General features: G+C 40.8%; 1 protein-coding gene across 7 annotated transcripts in view; it reads left to right on the forward strand.

The window, feature by feature from the left end:
* STK32A (serine/threonine kinase 32A) overlaps positions 1–18,793 on the forward strand; it is a 142,806-nt gene that overhangs the window by 91,986 nt on the left and 32,027 nt on the right. For all 7 annotated transcript variants that reach the window (XM_053222822.1, XM_053222795.1, XM_053222799.1 and 4 more), the window contains exons 7-9: positions 3,362–3,451; positions 12,700–12,797; positions 17,565–17,681. In XM_053222822.1, the coding sequence (XP_053078797.1) occupies positions 3,362–3,451; positions 12,700–12,797; positions 17,565–17,681 (305 nt within the window). The remainder of the gene's footprint in view (positions 1–3,361; positions 3,452–12,699; positions 12,798–17,564; positions 17,682–18,793) is intronic.

Genomic DNA, 18,793 nt, shown 5'->3' on the forward strand with positions numbered 1-18,793 from the left:
GTTTAGCTCTACTTCCTGTCCCCATAGAGGACACGTGGCAGTGTCTGGAGACGTTTTTGATTGTCAGGATTCCAGCCAGGAGTGGAAAGTGCTGTTGGCATCCATAGTGAACTTCCTGCAATGCAGAGGACAGTCCTCACAGCAAAGAATTACCAGGTCCAAGAGGTTGAGAAATTCTGAGTAAGGTCCTGGGCTTATGGTCCCTCATTCCCAAGGCAATTCCCACGTCCCTCAACCAGTGGGCACCTGAGCCTTCCCCTGTGAGTCAGCACTTAGATGCATTTTCACAGCACAGTCAAAACCCGGCAGAGAGACTGCCAGGTATGGCAGCATCCTGGGCCTGACCCTGTAGCTTCAGGCCAGTGTCCATGGGCTCTGTGGAGTTCTGCTTGCGTTGTTTGGCTAAGACCACCAGGCTCCATGTTCCGGGAGATCCTGGCCCTCAGACAATTTCTCCCCACCCTTCCTTGTGCACCGTGGCAGGGAAACAAACTCTGAGCCAACCGGGAAGTGGTTGTTTCAGTGTATCCAGCTCTTTGGTCTTGTGATAAAGCACAAGACGTTTTGGGGAGATTTGTAACCCAATAAAGGGGGCCTGGACAAACTTCTTGATTCTAATCCCAGCTCTGCTACTTCTGAGGCCTGTGAAATTAATTTTTTTAATGTTTTTATTTATTTTTGAGACAGAGAGAGACAGAACATGAGTTCTGAGGGACAGAGAGAGAGGGAGACACAGAGACTTCAGGCTCCGAGCTGTCAGCACAGAGCCCGACATGGGGCTGGAACTCAAAGACTGTGAGGTCATGACCTGAGCCGAAGTCGGGCACTCAACCAACTGAGCCACCCAGGCGCCACTGAGCCCTGTGAAATTAACCACAAACAACTTTTCCATTAAATAGGGACTATTTCACTAGGCTGCCCTGTTTGAACAATTACCATTAATCAAATAAATGTAAATACTACTGAAAAATAAAATTCAACATTCCTTCAACCAAATTCAAAAGAAATATATAACACGTACTTACCGGGTCAGGATCTTCTACGAAGCCAGGTCCTGTTCTAAAAGATTGCTCTCACAACTTATTGAGTATCAGAATCACCTGGGAGGCTTGTTCAGACTCTGGGCTCCATCCTCAGTTTCTAATTCAGTAGGCTGTGGGCGCAGGGTGGGGCGGGTCGTGCTCCAGAATTTGCATTTCTAACACATTTCCAGGTGTTGCTGTTGCTGCTGATCTGAGGACCACACGAGGCTCCAAAACAGCCTCTACCTTTTTTTTTCCACATGAGATGGATAATCTCAGGATTGGAGCTGGTTTAGGACATCCACTCAGGATCACATGCCTGGCTGCTCCTCTGAATCACCTGTGGAGTTTCTGGTTGTTTTTCACTCGGATTCCTGGCTTTCCTACCATCCCACTGCTAACAGAGTCTCCACATACGCGTTTGCCAAAATGGCACTGAAGTTTCTGATCATGAGAAACGGCAACAGTTGAACACTTTCTTCTTCCCAAATGCTGGCTGGCCTAAGTCTGCCCCAGTATTATTTTATCTGATTTCCCCAGTACACTCGTGAGAAAATCCCTGTTATCATTCCAGCTTTACAGAGAAGGTGTCACCTTTTTAAGGTAATACGGCTAGTTAGTGCTAGGACGTGGACTTGAAACCAGGCATTCTGACTCCACAGAACAAGCTCGTAACTACCATGTCTCCAGGCTGACCTGATTTGGATCAGTGAGCCCTGTGCACATGACCCGTGGGAAGAAAGAAAGAACCAAACAGAGACAATTTAGGCAGTGATAGAAGACCTACCAGAATCGTTTGTTAGTAGGGGTGCCTAGGTGGCTCAGTCGGTTAGGCATCTGACTTTGGCTCAGGTTATGACCTCCTGGTTCTTGAGCTCGAGCCCCACGTCAGGTTCTGTGCTGACAACCTGGAGCCTCCCGTGGATTCTATGTCCCCCTCTCTCTGACCCTCCCGCACTCACATTCTCTCTCTCAAAAATAATAAAAATTTTAAAAAATCATCTGTTGGTACTATTCGGGCAAGAATACGTTCACTTTCAGCTAGACACATGCTATTCTTACTTTATTAAAATGTCATCACACAAGCGACACAAAACACCATTTTGCACAAAACAAAACCCCAGCAAGAAAGGCAGTGAGATTTGTCTTTAGCAGAGGCTGGTGCTATGAAGGAGCAGATCGAGAAGTTCGGCAGTGGGGAGTGTGGACCGTGAGTCGTGGAAACAGGAGCAGATGACATCTCCTCCGATTACAGCCATGTCACATCACAACCACAGAGCATGTAAATGGAAATGCCAACACTTCAAGGTCCTCCAAAAGCATATGAATTTTGTGCCAACAGCTAACATAACGGGCTTATTGGCCTGAGCTTCTGCTACTGCCCTCTTCCTCCTTGCAGCTGGAAATGCAGGGACCCTAACACTCTCTGCAGAGTGTGCTGATGGCAGGGATGAAGTGTTAGACTCCCACTCTGTGGCCATGAGTGTCAGAGCTGGGAGAGACTCTAGAGATGATTAGTCCACTCTTTTCTTTTTTTTCTTTTCTTTTCTTTTCTTTTTTTATCTTCTCTTGTTTTTCAAAAAGAAACTCGAGTTCAGCATAGGGAAGGGACTGGGAAGTCTATCATGTATTAAGGGCAGAGTTCAGGGCAGAAATCAGGTGTCTTGGCTCCCAGCCTAGGGCTCATTATACAGCCTCTTTATGAATAAAACTTGACTTTTTTTGCCCCTGCCTTCGCCCCCAAACATTTTGTTGGGAGCGGAGAGAGGACAACCTAAACTATCACACTAAAATGCTAATAATATTTCAGAAAAATGAGGAGGAAAAAGGACTCTTTCTTGGCATAAATAAATAAATAAATAAATAAATATATGTGTCCATGTTCGTGTCAGCTTTATAGTAACGATATTTAGCTCTGGAAAAAAAAAATCCCATAGGAGACACTTGGAAAATGCTTGGAAATTCGATACTTAGAATAGCTTTTGGCTGCCTCCCTCTTGATGCTCTCAGGTGATACCAACTTAAAACGTTGCCAACAAAACGTTGTAAGTGGAACTACCAGAGTGTGAGCTCTTAAACACCTAGGGTAGAGAGATTGAGCTGCAGACTACCATCAGATCCTCAGTTTGGCATATGTGTTCTGGCCGCCGGAGAGTTGCTGGTTGAAGACCCTGCTGGTCTTGAGGACAGAATAATTGTGCCACTGCTACCTGTACCCAATGGCAAAAGGCGTGCAAGAACTGACAGACCAAGCTTCCAGAGGCTCTCAGGGAGAAGCGTGGTTGCGGCACTGAGTTGAATGGGACTTAATGTTCTGTGTGGTGCTTTTGTCTCGCCAGGGCACGTGCACATCACAGACTTCAACATCGCGGCGATGCTGCCCAGGGAGACGCGGCTCACCACCGTGGCGGGCACCAAGCCTTACATGGGTATGGGCTTCACGAGTGGCGGGGTTAAAGAGCAAGGCTTTTGTTTTAAATTTGGTAGACATTTAGTCCGGGTCCAATAATCCGTAGGCATTTGCAGCTGGAAATGCCAAGTAACCCTCTTATTTTACCGGGGAAGCTTCTGATTTCCCAGGTCGGAGATGAGCCTCAGGATTTTCCATTTAGCAAGCACCCAATCTGATCTTGATTCGGGAGGGCCAGTGATGACACTTCGAAAGACCGTTTTATGAGTTATGTGGGACAGCTTCTACCCACTTCCTAACAAAGAATAGTAGTGGATTGAATAAATGTCTACTAATTGCCTCTATGTGCTTAGCAGGGTATCAGGTACAGGTGACTCTGCAGTGAGCAAAACACACAAGATCTCCAGCTCATAGAGCTTACTTTCTAGTGAGAAGAGTTTCAACAAATAGAATCAAATAGAAGTTAAATGCAGTAACAAATCAGATGGTAATAAGTGACGTAAGTATTACTCTACCCGTCATTTGCATATCCCTACATTACATACATAGGGCTGTAAAGTTCACACAGTGCCTCCCACTTGCTATTTTGCTTTTAGTTGTAACACCACGACAAACCCATGAGTTCTCCTTTTGAAAGATGGAGAACTGGATTTTTCCTGAAGATTCAAAATACACCCAGAGGGAGACTAAAAGGCTAAGGTTAGGTGCCGAAATTGTCAACAAGGTCTCACATTTAATTATGTTAACTCTCACAAATTACTGCACATTGTAAGTGCTGTTGTTGGAGATGGCATCTGTGTGTAGACACCAATCTGGCTGAATTAGCCCTGTCTCTCCCCTCCACCCCCAGAGATGTAAAGACAGAACTATGGCCCTTTCCCCAAAAGTGTTCAGCAAGAGGGGCTTTTCCCTTCTTCCCACTATTCCCAAGACAGGTGAGTCAGACCTCAAGAGAATTGTCTGTAACGTCTGTGTGCAGCTGTGAGAATAGTGACCTGGTTTTCCAGTCTTAGTCAATGTCTGGTTCATCACTGCACTTGCTGACTGCTCCTGGTACTAATGGAGCCTGAGCTATCCCTGGAGGGTTGATAAGTTTGCAGCTCAGTCTTCCTGGGGACCATAACATCAGGAGACAGATAGATAGCAGTGTGTGAGTGTGTGTTGGGGTGAGGGATATGGATTAGCCACAGGATGGGATCCAGTAGACTGGAGGGAGGGAGGTTCCTGTCAGCGTGGCTTACTAGAAACACCACCAGTTCTAGTAGTGCTCAACTATACCAGAATCTTGGAGGTGACGCCCAAGGGTAGGGTCATTCAAAAGCTCTTCAGGTAATACTGCCGTGTAGCCAGACTTGAGAAGCTCTGTCACGGATCGTGAGCCAGGTCGGCTACTAGAAGCAACTAACGAGAGATCACCCTGGGGCAGAGGCAGAGCATTTGTGTTAGGATTGCTGTGCCTCCAGTATCCTTCTTCCATGTCCTAAAATAAATGGTACTTTCTGGGAAAAGGGAGAAGGGATATGAGAGACAGATTGGCTGTCTCCACATCAGGATGGCTGAATCCAGCTGCGTGACATGGGGAGGCTCTGGATCAGATACGACATTAGTCTTTAAATTCGTAGGACGGCATTTTAAAGTATCTGAAGTAGATGTTTTAATAAGCAAACAGAATTTAAATGTTTCAAGCCACAGACTGCACTATCTTTGAGGGAGCCCCCTACCCAACAAAAATGGGAAGATAGACACTGCATAGTTCTTGGCAACTGATAAAAGGATAAACACTATTTATGCTTCTAACCCTAATTAGTTGAGATGCTTAGAACAGATGATGCCACTGGTTAAACCAGTGGAATTAGGAGGTAGAACGAACTGTACTGACTCGATATGGTCAGAGTAATTTATGAGCAAAAAATCTGAACTTGAAATCAAGGGTAAGAGCAAAGCCACTTCTTTTAATATCTCATTCTCTTCCTCATGTAACTAGAGAGAGGAAAAGAAAACCCCCACATGCAGGGCCACCTCACTTTCCAAGAGAAAGAAATCCTCTATGGGAAAAAATGAGTCTTCTTTTAGATGATATTTGAACAACTAGAAATGTCCTGGCTTCCTATTACCAGCGGGGGGAATAAATCTCCTTTGTCACTTCTAAAATAACGGACACATATAATTCAGCCTATTTTCTGCTTAAAACCCACAGTACTCAGATGATAAAAGGGAATATCTGAGCCTGCTGGTCTGATGAATTTATTCTGCAGGTTTCCTGGGTTTCCATATTAAGGGCTATTTTCTTGGAGCCAAATCAGAATGTGCATCTGGGTTTTCTAGGCCTGGTTTCCATGGTGAGAGGAGTAAAGGGAGGCTACCCTTCATTTCTCTCCCCAGTGATTTTAAATACAATATCCGTATAATTTAATTCTCCTCAAATTTGGCATTTCGAGTCCTTTTATAACCCAGAGCTAAGAAATTGGAATGCATTCAAGGTTCTCTACGCCTCTCCACCTTCACCCTTATAATTAACAATTACTAATATTTATTGAAAGCTTTCTATGGGCCAGACAATGTGTTAAACGTTTAACATTCATTTACTCATTTATTTTTTCTTGATGACTCTATGAGGCAGACTATAATTATCACCATTTTACAATGAGGAAATAAGAAGCTAAGTAATTTGCCCAATATCACATGGCTAATCATTAAAAAAAAAAAAAGCCTACACTTAAAGTAAGCTCTGTCTGACTTTAGAAAGTCAAGCTTCTCCCTGAGAGAGAGAGTTAAAGGGAGAAATTATTTTTAGAAATTGTGGTCCTTAAAAGGTTGTAAGTCAATTTAGGGAAGCCAGACTCGTAGAAGTGTTTCCTGTATCATTAAAAATGAGAATCTGTTGGGGCGCCTGGGTGGCTCAGTCAGTTAAGCATCTGACTTCAGCTCAGGTCATGATCTCACACCTTGTGAATTCGAGCCCCACAGCTGGCTCTGTGCTGACAGCTCAGAGCCTGGAGCCTGCTTGGGATTCTGTGCCCCTCTCTTGCTCTGCCTCTTCCCTGCTCATGCTCTATCTCTCTCTGTCTCAAGAATAAATAAAATATTTAGGGATGCTTGGGTGGCTCAGTCGGTTAAGTGTCCAACTTCAGCTGCAGTCAGATATCCCTGATCTCAGGGTTCTTGAGTTTGAACCCTGAGTCGGGTTCTGTGCTGACAGCTCAGAGCCTGAAGCCTGCTTCAGATTCTGTGTCTCCCCCTCTCTCTGCCCTCCCCCATTCATGCTTTGTCTCTCTCTCTCTCAAAAAGAAAATAAACAATAAAAAAAAGAATAAAACATTTAAAAAAAATGAGGATCTGTCATCCCTTAGCTCTTTATCCAAAGGTTGCCCTTCCTTTGATTTTGGGGTAAGAGTCCTTCTAAGAGGTGTCATAGGTAGAAGTCTACTTTTTCTTTTTGAAAACTATGTTCCAAATAATTTGGTAATATCTATGTAACAGACACGAGTACTCATTTTATAGTGCATTGTACCCATTTATAGTACTAATCTGCAGTTATAGAAAGAAAAAATATTATAAGGAGAAAGAAAGAAAACTAGGATGAAATACTGATGATTATAGGAATATATGACATCTACTAAGAAGAGATGCTGGGCACATTACTGTATACAGCAGTTTCCTGGCTCTGGAAAGGCGAGGATGAACAGTCAGACAGTTCTGAACCACCTTCCCTTCAGAATCTTTTAGCTTCTTGTTCCCTTCCCTCCTTACTCACCCTCACTCCTACCTCTGTGTGAATATAACCCAGATCACTTACAGCTTAACCAATTAAAACATTCTTCTCTTTCCAGTTAAAAACAAAGCAAATTCACTATGGCAAATGTGTAAAATGCTGATAAGCAAAAGGCAGTTAAATTAATCCATCTACTTGTAGATATTTATGCTTTCCTTCCAGACCTTTTTATCTGTGTACACACACACACACACACACGTTTTTCTTTATTAAAAGTTGGATCATACTGAATTTTGTACCCTAAATTTTCACTTTATAATGTGATAGCAATAGACAAAATGGGCATTTATGATGGCCCAAGCACTTTGCTAAGGTTTTAACATTTATTGTACCATTACATTCTCAAAGCAACCCTGTGAAATAGGCTTACTATTATTCTGATTCCACAGATTAAAAAAAAAAAATCAGGCCAGGAGAGAAAGTGACAAGAATGTATCACACAGGAAGTAATAAAGTTAATGAAGCTAAACCCATGTCTAACAAATCTTGAGCCATGGCACTGATGGTGATAATGATGGTGAGGATGATTAAGATACAATATCTGACATTAACTGAGGTCTTCCTATGTACCAAGCACTGTTCCAAGTGCGTGTATTACATTGTTTAAACTAAAACTTCCATGAGGTCAATACTCTGGTTGTTTCCACTTGAAACATGCAAGCTGAGAAATTAAGCGCTTTCTCAAGGTGGAGTTAGGGATACAACTGTAAGGCTCAGAGTCTCAACTCTACTATGCTGTGCAACCTCTCTGCCTCCATTCTATAAACCTGCCTCAGCCAGAAATGCAACTTGTTTCTCTCCAACTCCAGAACCTGGTCTTCACGAATGATACTGCTTATTCTCCCATGCCCGTGTATATATAACTATCATTTTTAATGATCATGTGCTTCAGAATTAGAGAGCTGCATCATATTTAACCAATTCCTCGTTATTGAATGTTGGGTTGTTTTTTATTTTGAAATATGAATACTGACCCTTTATCAGATATGTCGTTTGTAAATATCTTCTCTCATTCCATAGTTTTGTTGATTTGTTCCTTCACTGTGCAGAAGCTTTTTATCTTGATAAAGTCACAATAGTTCATGTTTGCTTTTGTTTCCCTTGCCTTCAGCAACATGCCTAGTAAGTTGCTCCAGCCGAGGTCAAAGAGGTTGCTGTCTGTGTTCTTCTCTAGGATTTTGGTGGTTTCCTGTCTCACATGTAGGTCTTCCATCCACTTGAATTTATTTTCATGATTTGGTGTATGGTGTAAGAAAGTGGTCCAGTTTCATTCATCTGATAAAGGGTTAGTATCCAAAATCTATAAAGAATTTCTCAAACTCAACACCCAAAACACAAACAACCCAGGTAAGAAATGGGCAGAAGACATGAATAGACACTTTTCCAAAGAAGGCATCCAGATGGCTAACAGACACATGAAAAAATGCTCAACACCATCATTATCAAGGAAATACAAATTAAAACCACAATGAGATACCACCTCACACCTGTCAGAATGGCTAAAATTAACAACACAAGAGACAATAGGTGTTGGCAAGGATGTAGAGAAAGGGGAACCCTCTTGTACTGTTGGTGGGAATGCAAACTGGTGCAGCCACTCTGGAAAACATTATGGAGGTTCCTCAAAAAAGTTAAAAATAGAACTACCCTATGATTCAGCAATTGCACTATTAGGTATTTACACAAAGGATACAAAACTACAGATTCAAAAGGGTACATTGTCAACATTATCAATAATAGCCAAGCTATGGAGAGAGCCCAAACTATTTGAGAGAGCCCAGATGTCCATCAACTGATAGATGGATAAAGAAGATGTGGTATACATATACAATGGAATATTACTTAGCCATCAAAAAGAATGAAATCTTGCAATTTGCAATGACATGGATGGAGCTAGAGGGTATTATGCTAAGTGAAATGAGTCAGTCAGAAAAAGACAAATACATATTCTTTCACTCATATGTGGAATTTAAGAAACAAAACAGATGAACATATGGGAATGGAGGCAGGAGGAGAGAGAGGGAAACAAACCAGAAGTGACTCTTAAAGATACAGAACAAACTGAGGATTAATGGAGGGAGGTGGGTGAGGGAGGGGCTAGATGGTGGATGGGCATTAATGAAGACACTTGTTGTGATAAGCACTTGGTGTTGAATGTAAACCTAAAACCAATATTGCACTGTATGCTAACTAAAATTTAAATTTAAAAAATACAAGTAAATTTGTAATAAAACTCCTATTAGCAGAAATAGGTCCTGTAGTTTATCTTTATGATAAATTACCAAAGAATTCCTGGTCACTGGATATTTATTTACGTGTTAATGTGTTTCCTCCTGCAAATTTACACTGATTTCTGTTCATTCATTCTGGAAGTGTCTGAGGATATTCACTTCCCTGCATTTTCAGCAGGGCTGAACAATGAATATCTTTAATCTTCCTGAAAAGATGATTTAAAATGATCCCTCATTATGATACTGATACTACACTTCTCTGACTTATTCTATAAATTGTCTGTGCATGCTCTTTGCTCATTTTCTATTAGGGTGTTAATATGTTTATCCTATCCTGATATTTCTTATTAATTATATAAAATAATATTTTATTAATTATATAAAAATTCTAGCCCCTTATATGTTCAGAATATTACAGGGTATCCTATGTGTTATAAATATGATATCCTAATTTTCCATTTACTATTATTCTTATGACATTTTTCATATAAAGAACTATTTTCTAATATCATCATACCATTGGTCTTTTTTATAGTTTTTACCTTTGATGCTATTCTTAGTGGGACCTTCTTACCTCCAGATTTTGGATATGATTACCTAATATTTTTATTATTGTTATATTTTCACTTATTCACTTATATTCACTTTATATTTATATATTTATATATATTTATATATATATAAATATATATTATATATTTATATATATTTATATATTTTCACTTATTCACTTATATTTTTCCTTATTCCAGTTACACATAATCCTGACTAAAGATGTGTCATAAGGATCTGACTTTGGTTTTTGTTAGATCATTACGTTAAATAATTGTTTTGAGACAACATATCAAATAAGACCCTTTCATATTGATTTATAGTATGTTCATCATGAACTAAATATCCTTATATACTAGTGTCTACATTATGTGGTTTTCAAATCTTAATTGTAGCTTTATAATAATATTGAATACATGAGATGCAGGTCTATGTCTTTGTTTTCAGAAAACCTTTATTATTCACAGATTTTTTTGGTAGATGAAATTTAGACTATCTTTTGTAAGTTTCACTCATTATTTCTATTGCATTACATTTATGGATTAGGTTTTGGGCCCTTGCTTCTTCTTTATTTCTTGACCAAGAATCTAATATCTAGGTGTTCTAAAACCTGAAAACCAAATAATGGAAATCCAGATAGCAAATAGACACATTAAAATGTGTTCAGGCTTGTTAGTAGTCAGGACGTTGCCAATTTAAACCACAATGAAAGATCAGTACGCACTTAGTAGACTAGCAGAATTCAAAAAGTCAGCTAACACCAAGTGTGGGTAAGGACGCTGAGAAAAACAAAACAAAACAAAACAAAACAAAAACCCTCTCATACACTGCTGGTCACGGTGTTAATTGGTACTACCACCGGGTTAAATATGTGAAGATGCGCGTCCTATCCCCAGCATCTCCCCCTGCAGGAATGTACCCTACAGATGTGTGGACTTCAAGGAGTCTTACACGTGTAGGAATGTTCATGGCAGCGTTGTTTGTAACACTCCCAAGTTGAAAACACCCAGATGTTAGGTATTCTCTTAGCACAATGGCCTATTTATCCCTCAGCGTTCTCTGCTACTTCTGTGAGATGCCTGTGGCTTGTCACCCAGGGGAGTATCTGACATGACAACTATGAGGTACTGATAAGGGAAAGGGAAAATAAAGCCCATTCCATCCGGGGGCGGGGGCGGGGGGGGCAGACTGTGGGGTCAGGGTCATTGTCTCCTGAACTGCATGGAGACCTAGGACTTGCAGGAAGGATGCATTCACGCGTGGGAGATGAATGTACGAGGGAATGAGGTCTGCCTAGTTCTGCTACCACAGGCTCTTCCCATTAGGGCCAGTCCTGGGCCTCGTGACGTCAACATTCTGTCCACAGGATTTGGCTTGGGACTTGAGTACCTGGGTAGGTCAGCCCCGGTGCAGGCCCCATGTCACACCGGTTTCCTTTGTCCAGAGGCAACACCTTACTACCAGAGGCTCGGGTCAGCTGTGTATAGCTTTTGACAAGTAAAATCCCCATTCCTATGAACGTTTGCCTCTCCAGAACGGGCACTGATGTTTGGAGCACTTTCTAGGTGCCAGGCACTGAACTGAGATTTTGGCATCTCATTTAATCTCTCACCTCTAGAAAGATCTCCTGCTTATTATTCTGACCTTGCTGATGAGGATTTCTCAAGTTCAGGCAGCTGACTCGTTCAAGGTCAGAACAAGTGGTAAAGGCAGGTTTTGAACCCAGACAGCATGGCTCCAGAGCTAGTAATTGCCACCATTGCTTGTTTACTTGACTCGTCATTATTTTTTCAACACGTTTTGTTGAGTGACTCTGCATGCCACGTTCAATATGACACTAGAAATGTAGCGGTGAGCAAGCCACTCTTGCTTTGTGCCTCATCCCTCACGGGTTAGGTGTGTTCCTGGAAGAGTATGCAGAAGGTCCACAGTGTGTCAAAGCGCTTAAAGAATGCATAACTAACTAGTCTACGGCCATACCACCCTGAATGCGCCCGATCTCGTCTGATCTCGGAAGCTAAGCAGGGTCTGGCCTGGTTAGTACTTGGATGGGAGAATGCATAACTAGGGGGTCACCAATGGGGGGCAAAATTGACTGTAGCTTTGCTTTGTTGTTGAAAGAGTCCTTTCAAACAACCATGTTACTAAGTGTGAGTTTCACACCTAATGAAAAATCTTACATCGTCCAGAATGTCGGCCCCCTCTCTCCTGCTCCCTCATCACCTGTAATAGCAGGCTGTAAATGCCGTCCTTGTGTCTTGTAACGACTCTGAGATGCAGAGGTAATCCGACGTATGGTGCACCAAATTCTAAGTGCGTTTGCAGAAGTAATACAAATAAAGATCCTTTAGTACCAACCTTCCAAATCAAGACAACAAATACCATCTTCTCGGCCGTTTGAATTTTAGCATCATCTGAACATTTGAGGCCTTATGGGATCCAATTTTTAATAGGTATATGATATAAACGAGAGCAGAATTTGCCCATCAAGGTCTGTGCTTGCCCGTATGTGGGTTGATGAATTAGTCTACTGAGACTAGGAAATTAGACATTTTTGCCTGCTGTGAGCAATTGAGCAGTGGATGATAAACATCCAAACAGTGTTTATTCCTTTATTTACCCTGGTAATGTGCCTTAGGAGGAACATGTTGGGAAAAGGGATCCGTTAATGGATCAGGGAATAAAACTGACCTGACTTCTCTATGTTTTCAGCACCTGAGATGTTCAACTCCAGAAGAGAAACGGGCTATGCCTTTGCTGTTGACTGGTGGTCCCTGGGAGTGACGGCATATGAGCTCCTCAGAGGCCGGGTATGAGAGAATCGCAGTTTTCTTTGGTTCCTCTTCCGTCAAGTTTCCTTTTTAGAATGGAAGAATGGATTTTTTTTTTTTTTTTTTTTTTTTTTTTTTGCTAAACTCAAGCAGTTTGTTTTCAGGGTGAAAGCATTATGCCATGTGATGCTTCGGACTTCTGCACATTCACTCTCCCACATATGGAGCCAAGCATGTGAGTTAGTATTAAACGCAGATAAAATGAAATAATATGGATATTATAAACTGCCAGGGAGGGGAAATCAGTGCACCTCACTAAATAGCTTGTGTAAGTATATTTGTTTGTTTAAAGAAAATCATTTGGTGTGACAGTACAGGACTCTAACATAGACATGCTTCCCTAAGGCAAGTGTGAATTATTAACACAACACAATTCATGCCCTGTCTTGTTGGTTCCTCTCTGTCATCAGGCCCCTGGGTTCTGAGTTCAGTGGAAAATGAGAGTGTTTCCTTTTAAAGAAGACTTTCCTTAAACTAGGAAAATGCCTAGAGAGAATTTTGCCAAGAGAATATTTTTTCCCTCCCTCCCATATCATATTACCTCTGTGGTACTTCCCTGTGATGTGCTGTATTAACACTGTCAGATTCACTTTTCTTCTCTTTTCTTCTCTTTTCTTTTCTTTCTTTCTTTCTTTCTTTCTTTCTTTCTTTCTTTCTTTCTTTCTTTCTTCCTTCCTTTCTTTTGTTTTGGAAAGTTGAAGGAAAGTTACTATTAGATTGTTGAATTTAAATCCACTCTGTCAAGTATTGCTCTGGTGAGTTTTTCAAGGCCTATCAATTTTTATGTTTTTATCTTTTCTATATTATTAGATTACAAATTCATGAAAGGTGAAACATGTACCTTATACAGTTTAGTATTATTCCCAGTATTTAACTTTAGATAGATACATAACAGGTGTGTATTGAATGAATGGGGGAATAAGCCACTACATATCAATCTTGCCACATTCTCAGAAAGAATCGCCATGTAGGCTACAGGTAATTATGTTTCAAAATGCAGCTAATCACATTTAATTGCAACTATCAACACAACTAAGCCACAGAGGAAGGGTGCTAAACAATGATTTCGTCTACATTTACAAATTCTTGTTTACAGAAAGATACATGCCTCAAAGATATGCTTGACATCTCCGTGGTTTCTGAACTTCATTGCAGTCTTGGTGAATGGGTGGGTCTCTTAACTATTAACCTGCTTGGTCTGCCTTTTCTGCCTTTGTGTTATCCTTGTTAGGTTCTGATGGGTACACACACAGTTTTACACTAATTGTACATCCTTAGCTGCAACTAACTCTATTGCTTTTGTACTCCTGAAATGTGACTATAATCACACCTCATTTTCTCCCATCTAATGTTTTACCTTTGCCACCTTATGCATTCTTCATATTCTTGCTTTTATATGCTGCCAAAGAATTATTTCATATATCCTGTCATTGCATACTGTATTACTTTATAGTATATGTTCCATTGATTTAGGGGTGTTCAGTCGATATAAATATTTACAGGTTTTGTAAATAGACTATAGGCTTCACCAATGTAGAAATAATGTGTCTTATTCTTCATTGAATCCCCAGTGCCCAACAGAGGTGCTGGAACATCATGAGCATTCAATAAATATTTGGAAAATGAATAAATATACAATTCTGGTAGCTGATGAATTAACATGGATTTTAAATTTTTGAACTAGAAAAATAAGTTATTTTTTAGGCAAAGATGATGATTGACTATTTTTAATAAGTGGACAGACCATGAGGATGTTTTTTAATACTAGCTTCAGTCACATGGCCTTCTAAAGTAAATGGAAAAAAAGCCCACTTAAACCAGTTAGTTGCCTGTGGCGTTCATCAGTTAATGTATTCATTTATTGAATCATGTTATGTTTCTAGCTGTCTGAGAAACTGTAAGTTTAGAAGCAGAAATGAAGAAAATTAGAAAAAATAAAAGATGTATGTGTGCATGCATAGAATCCTGGAAGCTGAAGTGTGCCAAACGTGTCCCAGCTCTTAATGGTGTACATGGAATGAGTCACACGTAGTGACCCACATTGCCCTTGGCTAGCAAACAGCCAATAAGCATTGAGTATGGTGACCAGGTACCTAGCATTTCTTTTCTGAGATTGAGTTCCATGGGTTATTTCCACTATATTGTTACCAAGACAAATGAATTACCTATAGTCCTTTATTCAGTCTTGTGGGAAGAAAATACATACGACTGTGTATGTTTAGACCTTGGATAAAAGAAATAAAGTGTGGCCAGTCTCCTTTTTAGAGGTCAACTCCTAGCAGTCTGTGGTTCCCCAAGTAACTTGACGTTGATATACCATGTGCAGAGTTAAGCCTTTCTTCAACATCACCTCTATCCATGACTCACCTTGCTGCTCACCATTGACGTTGGTATCCACCCTTGTTACCCCATGTTCAAGAGTGATGAAAATCTCTCTCCTGCATTGTGTGTGAAATGTGTTAGCTGCTTTGTGGAGAATTTTACCCATGTTACGTGATTCAGTTTTTCCAACAATCTCACGTGGAGGTTTATTTTACAGATAAAGGAGCTTCATCTTACAGACGAAGGAATTGAAACTCCAATCGAGTGCCTTAATTTAGCACTCAATTCCTTTTTGCCTTCAAAGCTCAAACACTGAATTACATTACCTTTTTTTTCTGCCAAGTTTTTATTTAAATTCCAGTTAGTTAACATACGGCATAATATTAGCTTCGGGTATAGAATTTAGTGAATCACCACTTGTATACAACACCCAGTGCTCATCACAAGTGCACTCCTTAATATCCATCACGTATTTAACCCATCTCCCCACCCACCTGTCCTCCACCAATTTGTTCTCTGTAGTTGAGAGTTTGTTGCTGGGGTTGCCATTCTTTTTTTACCCATTATCTTCATTTGTTTTGTTTCTTAAATTCCACATGAATGAAATCATATGGTATTTGTCTTTCTCTGACTTATTTCACTTAGCATGATACTCTCTGGCTCCATCCAAATCTTTGCAAATGGCATGATTTCATTCTTTTTGATGGCTGAGTAATATTCCTGTGTGTGGGTGTGTGTGTGTGTGTGTGTGTGTGTGTGTGTGTGTGTGTGTGTGTGTGTATACACTACTTCTTTAGCCATTCATCAGTCTGTGGACATTTGGGCTGTTTCCATAATTTGGCTATTGTTGATAATGCTGCTATAAATATGTGGGTGAATGTATCCCTCCCAATTAGTATTTTTGTATCTTTTGGGTAAATGCCTAATAGTGCTATTGCTGAGTCATAGGGCAGTCCTATTTTTAACTTTTTGAGGAACCTCCATACTGTTTTCCAGAGTGGCTGCCCCAGTTTCCACTCCCAGCAAAAGTGTAAGAGGGTTCCCCTTTCTCTGCATCCTTGCCAACACCTGTTGTTTCCTGTATTGTTAATTTTAGCCATTTTAACTGGTGTGAAGGTATATCTCATTGCAGTTTTGATTTGTGTTTCCCTGATCATGAGTGATATGGAGTCTCTTTTCATGTGTCTGTTAGCCATCTATAATTATGTTACTTTTTTTTTTTTTTTTTTTTTGAGAGAAAGAAAGAGCACACGAGCAAGGGGAGGGGCAGACAGGGGGAAAGAGAGACAGAATATTTCTTAAGCAGGCTCCATGGCTCTGTGCGGAGCCCAGTGTGGGGCTCGCTCCTACAACCCTGGGATCATGACCTAAGCCGAAATCAAGGGTCGGATGCTCAACTGACTGAGTCACCTAGGCACCCCCTCCCCATTACATTACCTTTAAATACTGATTCATAACAGGAAAAAAATAAACTTCTATTTCTTCCAATTTGTTTCATAGGCCCACAATCACTTATTAAGTATCTTGAAAGGGCCAGGCACTTGATAAATATACATGTCCATATTAACTGTCCCATTGTTGGTTAATCTAATATGGCAATTTTGTCCATTCAACAAACATGTAATGAGCACCTGTTAGGTCCAATGGACACACATATGAGTATGGGATAATCTCTGGCCCTAAGTAGCTCACAGTTCGCATAAAAGATAAAATCCCACAAATCTAGTTTATGAAATAGAGAAATTAATATAGGTAAAGCCTGCCCTCTAGTGGACAGCTGTGAAAAATATGACAGAGCCACTGTTGATTTCTTTTCCCCCAAGTTAAATCTATAGAAGAACTTGGTTCTCTCAGAAGTGAAAGCACTTTGCCTTATCATAAAATTCCCTACCCCTCTCCATGGAACTAGCAGCTTATAGCATTATGGATGGAGGATGAAGCTCTGTGGGTAACATTCTATCTTGAACTTATTATTGATTCAAACAAGTGCAAGGAGATGCAGAATAAAATGCTGGATCTCCTTATAATCAACATGTAAGGGACATTTTTTTAAGTTCCATTTACTGAACACTTGTCCCATGTTTTATGTAAATACTTGTATAAGTTACCTTACAAAACAGTCCCAAATTGGTATCTCAGAGGTGGATTTAGCGTATAGAAATGTTTCATTTGGCCCAATGGACTTAGCTACTTTTAAAAATTCTGAGATTTCACAAGAAACTATAGATTTCTGGTGTCGTTTTTTTTTTTTTAAGAGAGCTGGCAACAGATCACATTTGCATATGAAAACAACAATCAGCTGGAAGGGATTAGAAAATGATACTGAGATTTTAGTCCTTGAAAATTTAGCTCAGAAACATTTGCAAAGCAACATTTTTTCTTTCCCTATAAAAATGAAGACTCTTACTGCTTCTCTCCCCCAAGAGACCATACCATATTCGCTCCGGTGCGTCCAGCAAGGAAGTCGCGCACATGTTTGAGACGGCTATTGTGACTTACCCTTCTGCCTGGTCACAGGAAATGGTGTCACTACTTAAGAAGGTAAGAAGGAGGACAGCATGACAAAAGCAAGTGGTAAAAAGAAGCATGCTTTCTGGTTGGAGGGAAGTTAGTCTGCAATCCTGGAGGCGGTCATGACAATGTACATTTCTAGAGTGGGCTTTGCACCGAACAGCTTTCAAACACATGGTTTCATGAAGGCAACACAGGTGTCCTCTTGCTCAGCCATCTCAAACTCAACTATGTCCAAGATGAAGTCCCTGACCTCTGTCTCCTGGACTTTGTGTGATGTTCCCTTTCTCGGTGACTGGCCTCTGCATCCATCCAGTTATGGAAGCCAGAAACGAGAAATGGTCCATCTCATCTCCCCCGTTTCCAATTCATCGCTAAGTTCTGTAATCTGATTTCGTAAATACCTCTTGAATCTGTCACTTCTCTTTATCTCTACTGCTATCCCCCCAGTCCTACTGCCATCACGTCCTGCCTTATAACTGGTTTGTCCTGTACACTTTTGCATACTCCAGTCTGTTCTCCCCGCTGCCCCATAACGATTTGTTCAAAGCAAAATTGTCTTCTCATTGTTCTCAGAAAAAAGATCAGAATCGTTGGTATGGTATAAAGGTTCTAAAGCCTTTAAGCCACTCAAGCCTTATTTTGGACTTTTATTCCCCTTTTGACTACACATAAACTGCTTCAGCCTTCTTTTTCTCTTCTCCTTTTCCTCCCCCTCCTCACCAGCATCTGTCAATTTCTCACCACCAGACCTTTGCATTTGCTAGTCCCTCTGCCTGGAACAGTGCTCCCATCCCCAGCACTACCAGCTCCCTCCTTTATAGAAATCAGTGCTACTCACTGGGATTCATTGACTGGTTCAAGCTCATGCATTGCTTCCTACTGGTCCACAGGAAGTCCAGAAATTGAGAGAAGCCTTTAGAGATTGTTGTATCAGTTTGATACTGCTGATGCCTCTGAGTACATGGTCAGTGGACTCATCTCGTTGAACAGGGTGTAACACAAGTCACAAGTTGTGCATGGTGTAACTCTGCATATTAGCCATGCACAGTAAGACCATGTATGGATCTCACTGGATTGGAAATTAAAACAAACAGAAATAATTGGCCCTTCTATACAGTTTGAGAAGCACAGCTTTAGAC

Source organism: Acinonyx jubatus, chromosome A1 (assembly GCF_027475565.1).
Source record: "Acinonyx jubatus isolate Ajub_Pintada_27869175 chromosome A1, VMU_Ajub_asm_v1.0, whole genome shotgun sequence".
Taxonomy (NCBI): domain Eukaryota; kingdom Metazoa; phylum Chordata; class Mammalia; order Carnivora; family Felidae; genus Acinonyx; species Acinonyx jubatus.